This window comes from Eubalaena glacialis, chromosome 7, assembly GCF_028564815.1.
Source record: "Eubalaena glacialis isolate mEubGla1 chromosome 7, mEubGla1.1.hap2.+ XY, whole genome shotgun sequence".
Taxonomy (NCBI): domain Eukaryota; kingdom Metazoa; phylum Chordata; class Mammalia; order Artiodactyla; family Balaenidae; genus Eubalaena; species Eubalaena glacialis.
In genome coordinates this window covers 81,953,924-81,969,379 of record NC_083722.1, presented here as the reverse complement: position 1 = coordinate 81,969,379, position 15,456 = coordinate 81,953,924, and the positions used below count along the sequence as shown (strand labels likewise).

The 15,456-nt window shown below is 44.5% G+C and overlaps 1 protein-coding gene across 4 annotated transcripts in view; it reads left to right on the top strand.

The window, feature by feature from the left end:
* The window catches only part of FAM107A (family with sequence similarity 107 member A), a 66,578-nt gene that overhangs the window by 24,715 nt on the left and 26,407 nt on the right, over positions 1-15,456 (top strand). Inside the window, exon 2 of one of the 4 annotated variants that reach the window (XM_061197095.1) lies at positions 2,891-2,954. The exons of 1 other annotated variant lie outside the window; for it this stretch is intronic. Coding sequence is in view for 1 of the 3 variants with exons in the window: in XM_061197091.1 (XP_061053074.1) it covers positions 4,976-5,054 (79 nt within the window). In the remaining 2 variants the exon portion in view is untranslated. Of the gene's footprint in view, positions 1-2,890; positions 2,955-4,935; positions 5,055-5,418; positions 5,446-15,456 lie in introns of those variants that run through there. 2 more of the 4 variants (XM_061197091.1, XM_061197094.1) reach the window with 2 other exon arrangements.

Genomic DNA, 15,456 nt, shown 5'->3' with positions numbered 1-15,456 from the left:
CACGCCGGGGGAAACATCAGGACCCCAGGCCCTTCTGTCCACCCTGAGTAATCCTTGGGCAGGCAGCAGGGGGCCTCCCTCATTCCAGCCCTGATTTACTCACTGTGGAATCACCCACTTTCCTCATAGAGCCCAGGGTTCCCAGTGTGGGTGCATTCATTCATTCACTCATTCACTTCATTCATTCTTTTAATCATTATTGGGCATCCAATCCAAGCCCAACTTTGGATCAGGCCTTGGGGAGACAGCTGTGAACAGGTTCCAACTCCCCCTCAAGGCGAGGACAGTCTGATGGAGGAGACAGGCTCAAACAATCATAACTGAGTGGTGACTATTAATATAAGGGCAATCTGGGGTTCCGTGGGATCATGTGATCAAGGGGGACCTCCTTGAGGAAGTGGCATTTCAGCAGAGACTTAAAGGATAAAAAGGAATAGCCAGGCAGAGTTGGGGAGTGCCCCCTGGGTAGAGGGGCAGCTTGTGAAAAAGTGGGGAAGTTAGAGACAGCATGGCTTTCAGGGAGCCTAAGTGGTTCCCGGTGGCTGGAGTGTGGGGTGTGAGGAAGGTGGCCCCGTTTCCTCGCTGACCTTCCCTCATATGATGGCCCCTGCATCCCCGCCACTCCAGCCACTCTGGCCACCTTGCTGTTCCCTGAACTTCTGGCACACTCCAGCCTCAGGACTCTTGCTCTAGCTGTTTCCTCTGTCTGCGACCTGCTTCCCCAAGATACCTGTGTGGCTAACTCCCCGGCTTCCTACAAGTCTGTGCTCGCATCTCGCCTTCTCAGTGAGGCCCCCCCCAGCAGTCATTTACTACCACGCACCACTGCCCCCGTTTACCACTTCCCACTCCTCTCCAACTCTAACTTTCCTTCTTTCCATGTGCCTATCACCTTTTAACACACTATCTACTTATTCATTATGCTCATTGTCTGTCTCCCTCGCTAGAATGTCAGCTCCACAAGGTCAAGGACCTTTGTCTATTTTCACCGAGGCATTCCAAGACCTTGAACATGTGGAGGAGCAAATAAATGGGATTTGAGAGGCTGGCAGGGAGGGGACAGGTTGCAGAGGCCTTGAAGGTCAGGGGGAGGGCATGTGAGTTTGATTCCAAGTGCAAAGGGAAGGACCAAAGGGTGGTTTTGAGTAGGGCCAGATCAGAGTCTGTGTTACATTTTAAAAGCTTGCTCTGGAATCTGTGAGGAGAATGGTTTGAAGGAGGTACTGCAGACATCCAGGCATGGGGTGGGGAGGCACGTGGGCTAGGGTGGGGGCATTGGAAGAAGTGGATGGATTGAAGGGATCCCAGGAGGTAGATTTGGTGAGCTGAGGACTATGGGGTTGCAGGAAGACAGGGCAAGGCAAACCCCAGGCTCCTGCCTGAGCCGCAGGGCTGGAACGGAGCCACTTGCTAAGATGGGAGGACAGAGGGGGAACAGGTCAGGGGCTAGAGTGGTCAAGAATTCCATTTGGGCTATGGTGAGTTGGGCCTATTAGACTTTCAAGTGGAGATGTCAAGTAGCCTGTTGGACAAAGTTTAAGCTCAGAGTGAAAGTCTGAATTAGAAATAAACATTTGGGAATCATTGGCTTAGAGTTGTTTTTAAAGTCATGACAGAGTAGAGGGAGAAGAAAAGGTGCCTAAGAAATGACACTGAGGACCAAACCCTGAAGCCTTCTGAAATTGCTCTTGAAGGATGAGGAGTTTGCCAGGAAGGCAGGGAAAAGGCAATCCAGGTAGAAGAAACAGTGCGGATGAGACCTCACATACCAGAACGTGGCTCTCAGTAGTCTTCAAAACTGTCAAGTTCATCAGAAACAAAGAAAGTCTGAGAAACTGTCACAGCCAAGAGGAGCCTAAGGAAATAAGACAACTAAATGTAATGTGGTATCTTGGATGAGATCCTAGAACAGAAAAAGAGTATTAGGTAAAAACTAAGGACATCTGAATAAGGTCTGGACTTTAGTTAATAATAATGTTATAAGTGATATCATATGATATCGCTTATATGTGGAATCTATAAAAAGGGGGTACAAACGAACTTATCTACAAAACAGAAATAGAGTTACAGATTTAGAAAACAAACTTACGGTTACCAGGGGGTAAGCAGGGGTGGGATAAATTGGGAGATTGGGATTGACATATATACACTACTATATATAAAAATAGATAACTAATAAGGACCTTCTATATAGCACAGGGAACTCTACTCAATATTCTGTAATTGGGAAAAGAATCTAAAAAAGAGTGGATATATGTATATGTATAACTGACTCACTTTGCCGTACACCTGAAACTAACATAAGATTGTGAATCAACTATACTCCAATAAAAATTAAAAAAAAAAAAAAAATAGGCATCCTCACACCCAGTCAGACTCAATAAAGTGATTTCCATCATGAATTGGGGGGGATTCAAAATAAATAATAATGATGTTATTAGTTAATAATTAGTTAACAGTTTAATAATTAGTTTAATTAGAACAGATGTGCCATACTATGTACATGTACATCTACATATATGTAGGATTTTAATAAGAGAGAAATAATAGAGAAGTTGGATGCAGAGTATAAGGAACTCTCTCTACTATCTTCTCGATTTTTCTCTAAATCTAAAACTGTTCTAAAAAATAGTCATTTAAAAAAAAGAGCATGAGCCTCATAAATGATGCCCAAACACACACACACACACACACACACACACACACACACACACACACACACTCTCACACTCCAAGGACTATAGTACTTTGTTTCTCTGGAGAGGACTTTGACCCTGGCCAGTCCCTTCTGTGGTCAAAAGATCCAGGGACACTCTGAATATCTCTTCACTCCTCCCCCTGGCAAGGAACAGAGGGTCCTCACCTCCACCTACTTTCTTTCTGTTCACAGAAAGAATACTCTCCTGGGGCCATATTTCATAATGAAAATGAGAAGCAGAGACTAAATGGATCAGGTAAGTCAGACCCGCCTAGAATTCCCTGGGGATGCAACCAGAGTTAATCTTTTGGTAAGGCTCTGTAAAAGCACATTCCTTAGTCATAATTTTCCTGAACCCGCACCTTGTTCAATAGCTGGCTTGGTTTTCCTCCTGCAGTAAAAGCTTTGGCACCATGTGGGTTCACATTCCTTCTCCACTACTAACTAGTTATGTGATCTTGGGCAAGTCACTTGAGCCTTATTTTCCTCATCTCTAAAAGGGGCATAACCATACTTGATCAAAGAGTGGGTTAAATGAGATGAATGGTACATTAGATATAATTTCATCCTTTGAAGAATGGATATGAGATAGTGAATGCCAAATGTCTGGCATCCTGCCTGGCACTCGTGGTGGCTGGTTGTTGATAAGAAACATGATCAGTCTGGCCAATGACTGAGGTATCCAAAGATCAAAGTGTGTCACTTTGGTCCTTGGGATTCTGTGTGATGACAGGGACCTCTGAGTCAGAGCAGAAGCTGGGCCTAGGCAGTGGTCAAGGGAGAGCCAGAGACAACTTGGTTGGCAGCTGGCCTAGGTGGCACCAAGGATGGAGAGGACACGGAGGCAGAGGGAGGTGGTACTGTGTGGCCACGGCCCCGGCAGCCAGCTCAAGACTCTGATCCACAGACACAGCCTTAAACAGAGGCCATCCAGTACCCTGGACAGCTCCGGGGTGGGGCGGTGGGTGTGGAGAGCAGTCTATAGATTTCAGGGGCATTGGTTTTGTGGGTGAAGAACTGAACTGGGTGTTGACTCCTCCAACTAGCTCTTTGAGCATGAGCAAGCCACCTCACCTCCCTGAGTCTCAACTACATCACCTCTAAGGTGGTATCTTGGATGGGATTCCTACATTCATGTTAACATACTTACCTTTCAGTGTTTTTGTGAAGAGTAAATAAGATAATGGAGAGGCAACAGAGTGGCCCATTTCTGAGGTCAGACCATCTAAGTTTGTATGACAGCTCCACACTGTGTGACCTCAGATAAACTGCTTAACCTCTCTGAGCCTGTTTCCTCTTCTGTAAATTGGAAGGCTAATAGACCCTAATTCATAGGATTGTGAAGATGAAACAAAATAGGACATAAAGCACATGAACATTAGTTTTTGTTTTAGAAGAAACTTAGCACAGCACCAGACACAGGCTAGATAATCAAAGTTGTTGTTTTCTTATATCTTCCAAACTATCTGGTTGACTTTGCCCCTCCACCTTTAGACTCTTGGTTGGTCCTCCCATTTCTGGATGTTAAAGGAATTTCACAAAGCCAGAGAAATCAATCTTGTGGAATCCCACCGGCTTCCCATCACAACTGTCTTCCCCCGGCAAAGCCCCCGCTTCTCAGTGTCACCCACCACAGGATGCCTTGGAACACTTTTCAAAAAAATACCAATATATAGTGTTTGTTCTGTGCTAGCCACTGTGCTTAGAGATAGAGATAATGTGTTGGTTACCCTCATAACCCTGAGAGATGAGTACCATGGTTATCCCCATTTTACAGATGAGTAAACTGAGGCTCTGTGAGAATAGATAACTAAATCGTAGGGTCACACAGCTATTAATTAGTGGTGCTGGACCTGATCCCAGGGATGGCACTTCAGAACCCCACACCCGCTTGTAGCATTCAACAAGGCCAGCGCCCAGGGAAATAGAGAAGAGTAGGTAGGCGACCGAGGCTGGAAATCAGGACACCGGGTTCTCACCTTGGCCCTGGAACCCTGAAGCCAGGAGTCCTCACGCCAGACGCTTACTCGGGCCCAGTCTGCTGCCTGGGCAGGGATACCTACCTGGCCCCTGCCCCCTGTCCCTCCCCTGCGGGCGCCTCTGGGCCTGGCCCTCTGGCAGCCACTGTAACTTGATCCGCGGCGGGGTTTGGTTCTCGGGCAGCGTCACCGTCCCGGAGGCGCTCCGACCCGGGACTGCGCTCCGACCCGGGACTGCTGCACGCCGCAGTGCGCTCCCAGCCTGCAGTGCCGGCTCCGCAGACCTGTGCACCGGCGCATGGCGCAGAGGCTGGGCGAGCGGGTCCGGGGGCCCACCGAGGCCACCGGGCTCTACCGGGCCGTGCTGCTCAGGTCCGGTAAGTGGGGGCAAGTCTACCCGGCCCCCCGCCTCCGGGAGAGCGCGAGGAGGGCATGGCGGGAGCACTGCCCTCAGCCCCTGGCTAGCAGGGCGCCTCGGTCCTTCTTTACTGGTCTGCTTTCCTCTTTTCCTTTCCTTCTATCCTCCGTTCTTTCATTCTTTTTAATTACTTTTTTTCTTCTTTCCTTTCATTCCTTCTTTCCTTCCTACATTCGTCCTTTTGGGGATCTACCCTTATTAGATATATTGCTTTATTCCTCTATATGCACTTGCGGTGCGCGCGCACATACGCACACTCACTGTTCCCTGACTACAAAAGTCCCGCAAGCTTCCACCTCCTGGCCAGCCCCTTAAGCAGAGACTCGCACAAGTCGGGGAAGGAGGCATTGGTAGGCGTGGGAGAACGGACATGGGTAAGACTGGTAGCGCGCGGTGGGGCGTAAAGAAGCACAAGCCCACTGGTGAAGGACTTCCAATGTCCAGTGAGGGGAAAGGGCGAGGGGGGAACAAGTTACAAGAAGGTGAGGAACGGGTTTTCTATAGGTATGCATTTAAGGAGAAAACGATTTGGAAAGAAACACCTGGTGGTGGTTTTTGAGGATGCGAGTTGGATAAGTGTTTCTTTAATTTGTCTTTTTACTCATTTGCAGTAAGCACATATTACTTTTCTACTCTGGACAATAGTTTGTTTATTTAGGAAAATGAAACAAATGTAATATAGGGCCAGTGTGAAAATAATTTGGAACGTACAGGGATGTAGAAAGAAGAAAAACCATGCCCGCAGTAAGCATTTGGGGTGTTTCCTTCCGGACTCTGTGCTTGGAGAGAGACGTTCAGAGGGGGTGAAAATCGGTCTCCTGCCGGCTCCCTGCCAGCTCGGGGTATGTGATTAGAAAACGTCAAGGGACTTGGGCTCACGAGGCAAGCTACCCTCTGCCTTGGGCAAGGAACCTACCCCACCCGGTAGTCCTGCCCGCTGACCCCTCCAGCCGAAAGCGCTAGGCGAGCCGGAGCCGCTGGCCGCGGGCCTGCAGGAGCGGCGCTTGCCCGCCGCCCGCACGTAGTCTGCTCTGGGACCGATTGGCGTTTCTTCCTTAGATTGGCCCCGCCCCGGGGAGATCCTGCCGCTGAGTTACTGCTTGGGAGCTTTGAAACAATGGTTCTCTAAGTCCAAAAGCACGGTCTAGGCAAGACTTCAGGACTGGCGGCGCCTTCCTGGGGCGGGGTATCTTAAATCTGGCTGAGCCAGGGCAAGCAGAAAGCGAGGAGCTCTATAATTCGAAGAGGCTGATTTCAAACCTCAGCTCCAGAAATTTCCCTAACAAAACACTCTTCCTAGGTGTCCCTATCCAGTTCCTTTTTTCTCACTAAGATGAGAATAGGGTATCTCTAACCTGGAGATCCTGTGTTCCCTCTAACCTGGAACTGCAGCTGTGAGGCTCACTCAAACAGTCACATTTTCCACTCGCAACACATCCAGAATAGCAGACATACCAGAGTCGTTCCAGGGGCCACATGCTTGCCCGGCAACTGTACCACACACAGCTGTAAGTCAGGAAGGCAGCAGAGGCTGGTTACTGGGGCCTCATGGAGGGAGCGCTTGCACTGTGCTACTGACTCAGTCTTCACAATCCTTCAAAGTCACTGCTAATTGTCATCCCCATTTAATAGATGAGGACACTGAGGCTCGGCTTAAGCAGCATGCCCATGGTCCTGCTACAGGAACTTTTCTATCCCACTAACATGTAGAAAGCACATTCAAACTTTGGTCCATCTATGTGAAGTCTGCCCATCTTCTGAGAATAGTTAATAACGGCAAATGATTGCTGGTCACTAGCTATTGCCACTCTCTCTGACAAATACTGTAGATCTGTCTTCTCATCAACTTCATTCATTTATTCATTTAACCAATATTTATTGACCACTATTCTGCACTAAGCCCTATGCGAGGCACAGGGATGTGCTGATAAATTAAATGGATAAGTCCCTTCTCTCAGGGAGGTAAGTACTTTTAACCTCTATTTTAAAACATGAGGAAACTGAGCCTCAGAAGGTAACTTGACTTGTCTAAGGTCACACAGCCAGTCAAGGGTGGAGCTGAGATTCAAACCCAGGGCCATGTGCCTCTGGAGCCACTACTCTGGCTGTCTCACACAAGGAAGAGCAAGAAGTAAGAGTTGGGGTGAGGAGCCAACTGGGCCATTTATTGAAAGAGGCAAGAGCCCCCTTCTTTTAGAAGCCCCCAAGGATGGGATTATAGAATCAAACCCAAGATGGCAGCCATTTTCATTTACAGTAGCCTGGAATCATGCACCAAGTAATATAATACTTCGAGAAAATTTTTCATTCCAAGTTATTTTAAAATAATTTCTTAGTATTAAAGTAATACATGTTCATCATGAATGTTTTGGAAAATGGAGAATGAATAGGGGGAAGCCTTACCCGTAATCCCACTAACCATAAGCAGCCACTGGTAATATTAGGGGATGTCTCCTTCCAGTTTTGCTATGCGAGATTTGTGTGGGGTTGTGTGTTTCACATTGCTGAGATTGTACTGACTCTAGTTTTTAATCCCATTTTTTTTCACTTGGATAAAAATCTTACTGTTTTTAAATGGGTTACTGAGATAACACCTACCACTTTGGAACACTGACGCTGTGGCAGGCACTGTGTGAAGGGCTTCCCATGTCATACCTCCTTTATTCCTCAAAAGAATGCCCCATTTTAGAGATGAGGAAACAGGAAGTTGAAGGTCACCTAGCTACCCAACAGTGGAGCCAGGATCGGTATCTGGGTTGACACCAGAGCCCATGTTCTTAACCACTAAGCTGGAAGGGTCACCTCTGGGGAATAACTCATGCTTGGCCATGCCTGGTAAGCTATGCAGTGCTGTAGTAAAGGTCCACCTGAGGTTCGTTTCCTACCTGGAGCTCAGCCCAGGTTCCTGCTAGGGAGGGAAGCATCTCTCTGCAGCATGGACTGAGGGACACCTCCCCAGGTACCTGTGGACATCAGCAACTGTCCTTCTCTGCACCCAGAAGGGTGGTCATAGCTTCCATTGCTGCCTGCCAAGTAGGGTTGCCAGATAAAATAGTTAAATTTGAATCTCAGATACACAATGAATATTATTTTAGTGTAAGTGTGTCTCAAATATTATATGGGTATGCTTATGCTAAAAAACTATTCGTTGCTTATCTGAAATTCAAATTTAACTGGACATGCTGCATTTTTTTTCTTTCTTTACCCATATATACACTCTTTTTTATATTCTTTTCCATTATGGTTTATCCCAGGAGATTGGATATAGTTCCCTGTACTATACAGTAGGACCTTGTTGTTTATCCGTTCTAAATGTAATAGTTTGCATCTACTAACCCCAAACTACCAGTCCATCCCTCTCTCTCCACCCCTCCCACTTGGCAACCACAAGTCTGTTCTCTATGTCTGTGAGTCTGTTTCTGTTTTGTAGATAGGTTCATTTGTGTCATATTTTAGATTCCACGTATAAGTGATATCATATGGTATTTGTCTTTCTCTTTCTGACTTAACTTCACTTAGTATGATCATCTCTAGTTGCATCCGTGTTGCTGCAAATGGCATTACTTTGTTCTTTTTTATGGCTAAATAGTATTCCATTGTATACATGTACCACATCTTCTTTATCCATTCATCTGTTGATGGACATTTAGGTTGTTTCCAGGTCCTGGCTATTGTGAATACTGCTGCTATGAACATAGGGGTACATGTATCTTTTTGAATTATAGTTTTGTTTGGATATATGCCCAGGAGTGGGATTGCTGAATCATATGGTATTCTATTTTTAGTTTTCTGAGGAACCTCCATACTGTTTTCCATAGTAGCTGCACCAACTTACATTCCCACCAACAGTGTAGGAGGGTACCCTTTTCTCCACACCGTCTCCAGCATTTGTTATTTGTAGGCTTTTTGATGATGGCCATTCTGACCGGTGTGAGGTGATGCCTCATTGTAGATTTGATTTGCATTTCTCTAATAATCAGTGATGTTGCACATCTTTTCATGTGCCTACTGGCCATCTGTATGTCTTCTTTGGAGAAATGTCTTAGATCTTCTGCCCATTTTTCAATTGGGTTGTTTATTTTTTTGTTGTTGAGTTGTATGAGTTGTTGGTATATTTTGGAGATTAAGCCTTTGACAGTTGCGTCACTGGCAAATATTTTCTCCCATTCTGTAGGTTGTCTTTCCCTTTTTTTTATGGTTTCCTTTGCTGTGCAAAAGCTTTTAAGTTTAATTAGGTCCCTCATTTGTTTATTTTTGTTTTTATTTCTATTGCTTTGCGAGACTGACCTAAGAAAACATTGGTACGATTTATGTCAGAGAATGTTTTGCGTATGCTCTCTTCTAGTTTTACGGTGTCATGCCTTATGTTTAAGTCTTTAAGCCATTTTGAGTTTATTTTTGTGCATGGTGTGAGGGTGTGTTCTAACCTCATTGATTTACATGCATGGACATGCTGCATTTTTGTTAGCTACATTTGGCAACCCCACTGCCAGGCATTATGGAAGTTTGCTTGGCTTGACAAGCCATGGTCTGCCCAGGTTCCCCTCTACACACACCCACTCACGTACTCACATCCCTTTCCCCGTGCCTCGATCTACTGTCCATATTTTGTCTAGCTACAAGTGAATTAAAATATGCTGGAGGTCGGGGGCACCCCAGGGTCCTTCTGCAGCTAAGAGAACAGATTATCCATGCCTAACTGCAGCTGGGTTGAGAGCCAGCTTTCTGAAATAAGACTCTTGGTTCTTCCCCACTCCCTTGCACTTTCCTGTTTTCATGCTTGAAATCCCTCCACCGGGTAAATTCTTCCTGGTTCAAACTCGTTGTAAAGGCAACGCTCATTCCTTTTATAATCTCTCCACGGATCCCATGACAAGTTTTCTAGCCAGTACAGCTTCTCCTGCCAGGTCCTTTGAACAGAGCATGTTGGGGGTGGGGGAAGGTTGGATCCTAAGGCTATATTGTGGGTGGCTTCTCAGAAACCTCATTGAGGCCTTGAAAAGAGGCCTTGGAGATTTAGACTGAATACAGGGCTGAGGAGGAAGTTTGGAGTTGCCATGGAAACTTCTTGTCTGATGTTTGTAGGCCCAGATAAGCTGCTGCAGGTGCCGGTCAGCTTGGAGAAAGGGGGACAAAAATTAAAGGAAAAGAGGTTTTTGGAGTTTTTTAATGCAAGCTGCAGCCCTAGCCCACTATAGCTGCAGGAAAATTCCTCAGCTTCCACGCATGAATGCCTCTCCTGGTCTTCACTACCCCCTTCTTTTTAGCTCCTCTAGCTCCCAAGAAAACAAACTTCAGAGGGACAGGAGGGGAGTGTGGGACGGGTGTGCTCAGCCTCCAGGATCCCCTTTCATTCCTCCAGGGGCTGAGCAAAAATTCTGACCCTCAGGCCCCTGTAGTCCAGAGTCCTACCTTATGGGGGAATGGGAGGGCCTCCATCAGAAGCCACACGGACCAAGGCAGGAGGCAGGAACTGGGGTTGAATTTGGCCATTACCTGGAGTAAACTCTTAAAAGCCTCATTTGACCAAAAGGCCTCTATTTTCCAATATGCAAAATGTACATGACTGAACATTTGGTTGGTTGGAAGAGGTTGCTCTTTCCCATATTTTTCACCTTTATTTTTTTTTCTGATAACAAAAGAAATATACGCTTTTTTTTTTTTAAAGCTACAAATGTTACAGAAATATTGGGACAAAGGATAAGGGCCTGTAATTTTCTGCTGCAGAATAGTGGTGCTCAGACTCCTAAATATAAGCAGATCCCCTGGGGACATGTTAAAATTCCAGACTCCTAGGCCCCTCCCTCATAGATTCTAATACAGTGATCCAGAAACATGACCCAGTAATTCCATTTTAACACTCATTCCGACTGAAAGCTAGTAATGACATTTGAGATGCGTTGGTCTAGAACTGACTTCCATTAACAGTTCAGTGTATACGCCTCCAGATTGGGTCTCTATGCATATACTAACTCTTTTATCTTGGCAAAAAAAGGTAGAGGAATCAGACTATATATGATTTTGCTCTTTTTCACCAAACATGTAGAAGACATCTTTTTAGGGTAATAAATAGATGTGCTAGTGATGGCATCCCATTATGGGCTGTAGCATAATTTCTTACTGAGGGGGTATGGCTTGAGAAATGGTGGCTATTGACCTCATATGCGGTTACACGCACACACACGTGCTCACACACGTGCACAGACACAGCAAGATGGTGCTGTCACAAGCTCAGGGACATCAACATCTTTGGTGTCTGCAAGTCCATACTAGTTATTGAGCACCTTGCTACTGGAACAGGAATACTGAAAGGAATACGGTGAGGCCCCAGCCCTCAGGCTGGCGGTCTGGTGGGTGAGGCTGGTGGGTTTGTACACAGGTTGGACCATGAGAAGAGCTTTAGTGGAAGAAGTACAGTGAGTCCCAGCTGCCTGGGGAAAATGGCACCCAACCTTGGGGGATTCCTGCCCAACTCTCCTTGGCTCTCAATTGCTCTGGGGCTGCCATCAGAATCTTCCAAGAAAGGGAACACAAAGTGGGGCTGGAGGACGTGGCTGGCATGGGGACTGAGAGTCTGCTTCTCTGGAGTGAGAGGGACTGTGGAGTCTGCCTGCCTCAGGCGGTGAGAAGAGTCCTCCCGCCCAAGGATCCGTCTTGTTCCTCCACCTGTCACAGGACACTGGGATTGGTTCAGACAAGCCACTGTGGGCCCTGGGACATGCCCCAAGTACTAGTCATTTGCACAGCAGGACAACATGTGGGTGGGGACCAGTGGCAGTGAAGAGTGCTTGACAAGAATTTGGTTGTGGTCTTCCACCGTCAGAATTTAGTGAAGTTAAGCCACAGCAGGATGGGGAGCTGCGGGAGGCACCATTCAAAGTCCGTAAAGAGAAACAATTAGGAAGGAGAAACAACTCGAGAATTTGGGACCCTGCAAATTGAAGTGGCTCCAGAATGGGGGGCTTGGCCACAGCTCCCAGGTCATGCAGACCTGCCTGCCCCTTCTTCCTTCTGTCTCCCTCACACCCCGCACTCCACCCCACTGGCCTCCTTCCATCATGCCCAGCTCCTTCCCACGCTGGGGCCTTTCCACTAGCTCTTCCCACTCTCTGGAATGCTCTCCTCCTCACCATTCCAGCCCCCCTAAAATGTCACCTCCCCACTGTCCGCCCTACCTAAGTTCCCAGTCCCTCCCTTGCACCTTGCCCAGTCTTGCTCTCATCACAGTGTTCACTGCAGCTCTACATTTTCTTGTTTGTCTCCTTATTTTTTTGTCTGAACCCCACCTTGAAAGTAGGTTACCTGAGCACAGGGATACTGTCTCATTTACACTGGGAACAGTGCCAGGGACACAGTAGGTACTCAATAAATGTTGGTTAAATGAATAACATAGGCCAAAGAGGATCAAAACTGCATTTTTAGAGTTTATTTACAATACTGTGTTAGTTTTAGGTGTACAGCAAAGTGATTCAGTTATATATATAATATGGCTGAATATATGTACACATATATATAAATCTATTCTTTTTCAGATTCTTTTCCATTATAAGTTATTATAAGATATTGAATGTAGTTCCCTGTGCTCTACAGTGAATCCTTATTGTTTATCCCTTTTAAATATAGTAGTGTGTATCTTTCAATCCCATACTCCTAATTTGTCCCCCCCCCCACCTCATTCTTTGGTAACCATAATTTTCTTTTCTGTGTCTGTGAGTCTGTTTCTGTTATGTAAATAAGTCCATTTGTATTATTTTTTAGATTCCACATTTAACCCAACAATACTGGGTTGCCCAAAAGCCTCATTCGGGTTTTCTGTAACATCATAGGAAAAATCCAAACAAACTTTTTGGCCAACCCAAATATAATATTGGTCTTTCCCTGTCTGACTTACTTCACTTAGTATGATAATCTCTAGGACCATCCATGTGGCTGCAAATGGCAATATTTCATTCTTTTTTTTTTTTAATTTTTATTGGAGTACAGATGATTTGCAATGTTGTGTTAGTTTCGGGCGTACAGCAAAGTGAATCAGTTAAACATATACATATATCCACTCTTTTTTTTTAAGATTCTTTTCCCATATACGCCATCACAGACTATTGAGAAGAGTTCCCTGTGCTATACAGCAGGTTCTTATTAATTATCTATTTTATGTATAGTAGTGTGTATATGTCAATCCCAATCTCCGTTTATCCCTCCTACCCCCATCCCCTGGTAACCATAAGTTTGTTTTCTACATTTGTGACTCTACTTCTGTTTTGTAAATAAGTTTGTTTGTACCCTGTTTCTTAGATTCCACATATAAGCGGTATCATATATTTGTCTTTCTATGTCTGACTTACTTCACTCAGTATGACAACCTCTAGGTCCATCCATGTTCCTGCAAATGGTATTATTTCGTTCTTTTTTTGTGGCTGAGTAGTATTCCATTGTCTATATGTACCACATCTTCTTTATCCATTTCTCTGTTGATGGACGTTTACGTTGTTTCCATGTCTTGGCTGCTGTAAATAGTGCTGCAGTGAACACTGGGGTGCATGTATCTTTTTGAATTATGGTTTTCTACGGATGTACACCCTGGAGTGGGATTGCTAGATCATATGGTATTTCTATTTTTAGTTTTTTAAGGAACCGCCATACTGTTCTCCATAGTGGTTGTACCAATTTACATTCCCCCCAACAGTGTAGGAGGGTTTCCTTTTCTCCACAACCTCTCCAGCATTTATTGTTTGTAGACTTTCTGATGGTGGCCACACTGACTGGTGTGAAGTGATACCTCATTGTAGTTTTGATTTGCATTTCTCTAAAAATTAGTGATGTTGAGCATCTTTTCATGTGCTTTTTGGCCATCTGTATATCTTTTTTGGAGAAATGTCTATTGAGATTTCCTGCCCATTTTAAGATCGGGTTGTTTGTTTTTTTGACATAGAGCTGCATGAACTGTTTGTATATTTTGGAGATTAATACCTTGTTGGTTGCTTTGTTTGCAAATATTTTCTCTCATTCTGTGGGTTGTCTTTTCATTTTGTTTATGGTTTCCTTTCCTGTGCAGAAGTTTTTAAGTTTAATTAGGTCGCATTTGTTTATTTTTGTTTTTATTGTCATTACTCTAGGAGGTGGATCAAAAATGATATTGCTGTGATTTCTGTCAAAGAGTGTTCTGCCTATGTTTTCCTCTAAGAGTTTTATAAGAGTTTTATCCAGCCTTACATTTAGGTCTTTGATCCATTTTGAGTTTATTTTTGTGTATGGTGTTAGAGAACGTTCTAATTTCATTCTTTTCATGTAGCTGTCCAGTTTTCCCAGCACCACTTGTTGAAGAGACTGTCTTTTCTCCACTGTATATTCTTGCCTCCTTTGAAGTAGATTAATTGACCATAGGTGCATGGGGCTTATTTCTGGGCTTTCTGTCCTGTTCCACTGATCTACATTTCTGTTTTTTTTTTTTTTTTGCCAGTACCATACTATTTTGATAATTGTAGCTTTGTGGTATAGTCTGAAGTCAGGGAGTCTGATTCCTCCAGCTTCATTTTTCTTTCTCAGGATTGCTTAGGCTATTCAGGATCTTTTGTGTTTCCATATAAATTTAAAAATTTTTTGTTCTAGTTCTGTGAAAAATGCCATTGGTAATTTGATAGGGATTGCACCAAATCTGTAGATTACCTTGGGTAGTATAGTCATTTTGACAATATTGAGTCTTCCAATCCAAAAACACAGGATATCCTTCCATCTGTTTGTGTCATCTTTGATTTCTTTCATCAATGTCATATAGTTTTCAGAGTACAGGTCTTTTGTCTCCTTGGGTAGCTTTATTCCTAGGTATTTTATTCTTTTTGATGTGATTGTAAATGGGATTGTTTCCTTAATTTCTCTTTCTGATCTTTTGTTATTACTGTATAGGAATGCAAGAGATTTCTGTGTATTAATTTTGTACCCTGCAACTTTACCAAATTCATTGATGAGCTCTAGTACTTTTCTGGTAGCATCTTTAGGATTTTCTAAATAGTAAATAGTATCATGTCATCTGCAAACAATGGCAGTTTTATTTCTTCTTTTCCAATTTGGATTCCTTTTGTTTCTTTTTCTTCTCTGATTGCCGTGGCTATGACTTCCAGAACTATGTTGAATAAAAGTGGTGACAGTGGACATCCTTGACTTGTTCCTGACCTTAGAGGAAATGCTTTCAGCTTTCCACCAATGAGAATGATGTTAGCTGTGGGTTTGTCATATATGGCCTTTATTATGTTGAGGTAACTTCCCTCTATTCCAACTTTTTTTTATCATTAATGGGTGTTGAATTTTGTCAAAAGCTTTTTCTGCATCTATTGAGATGATCATATGGTTTTTATTCTTCAGTTTGT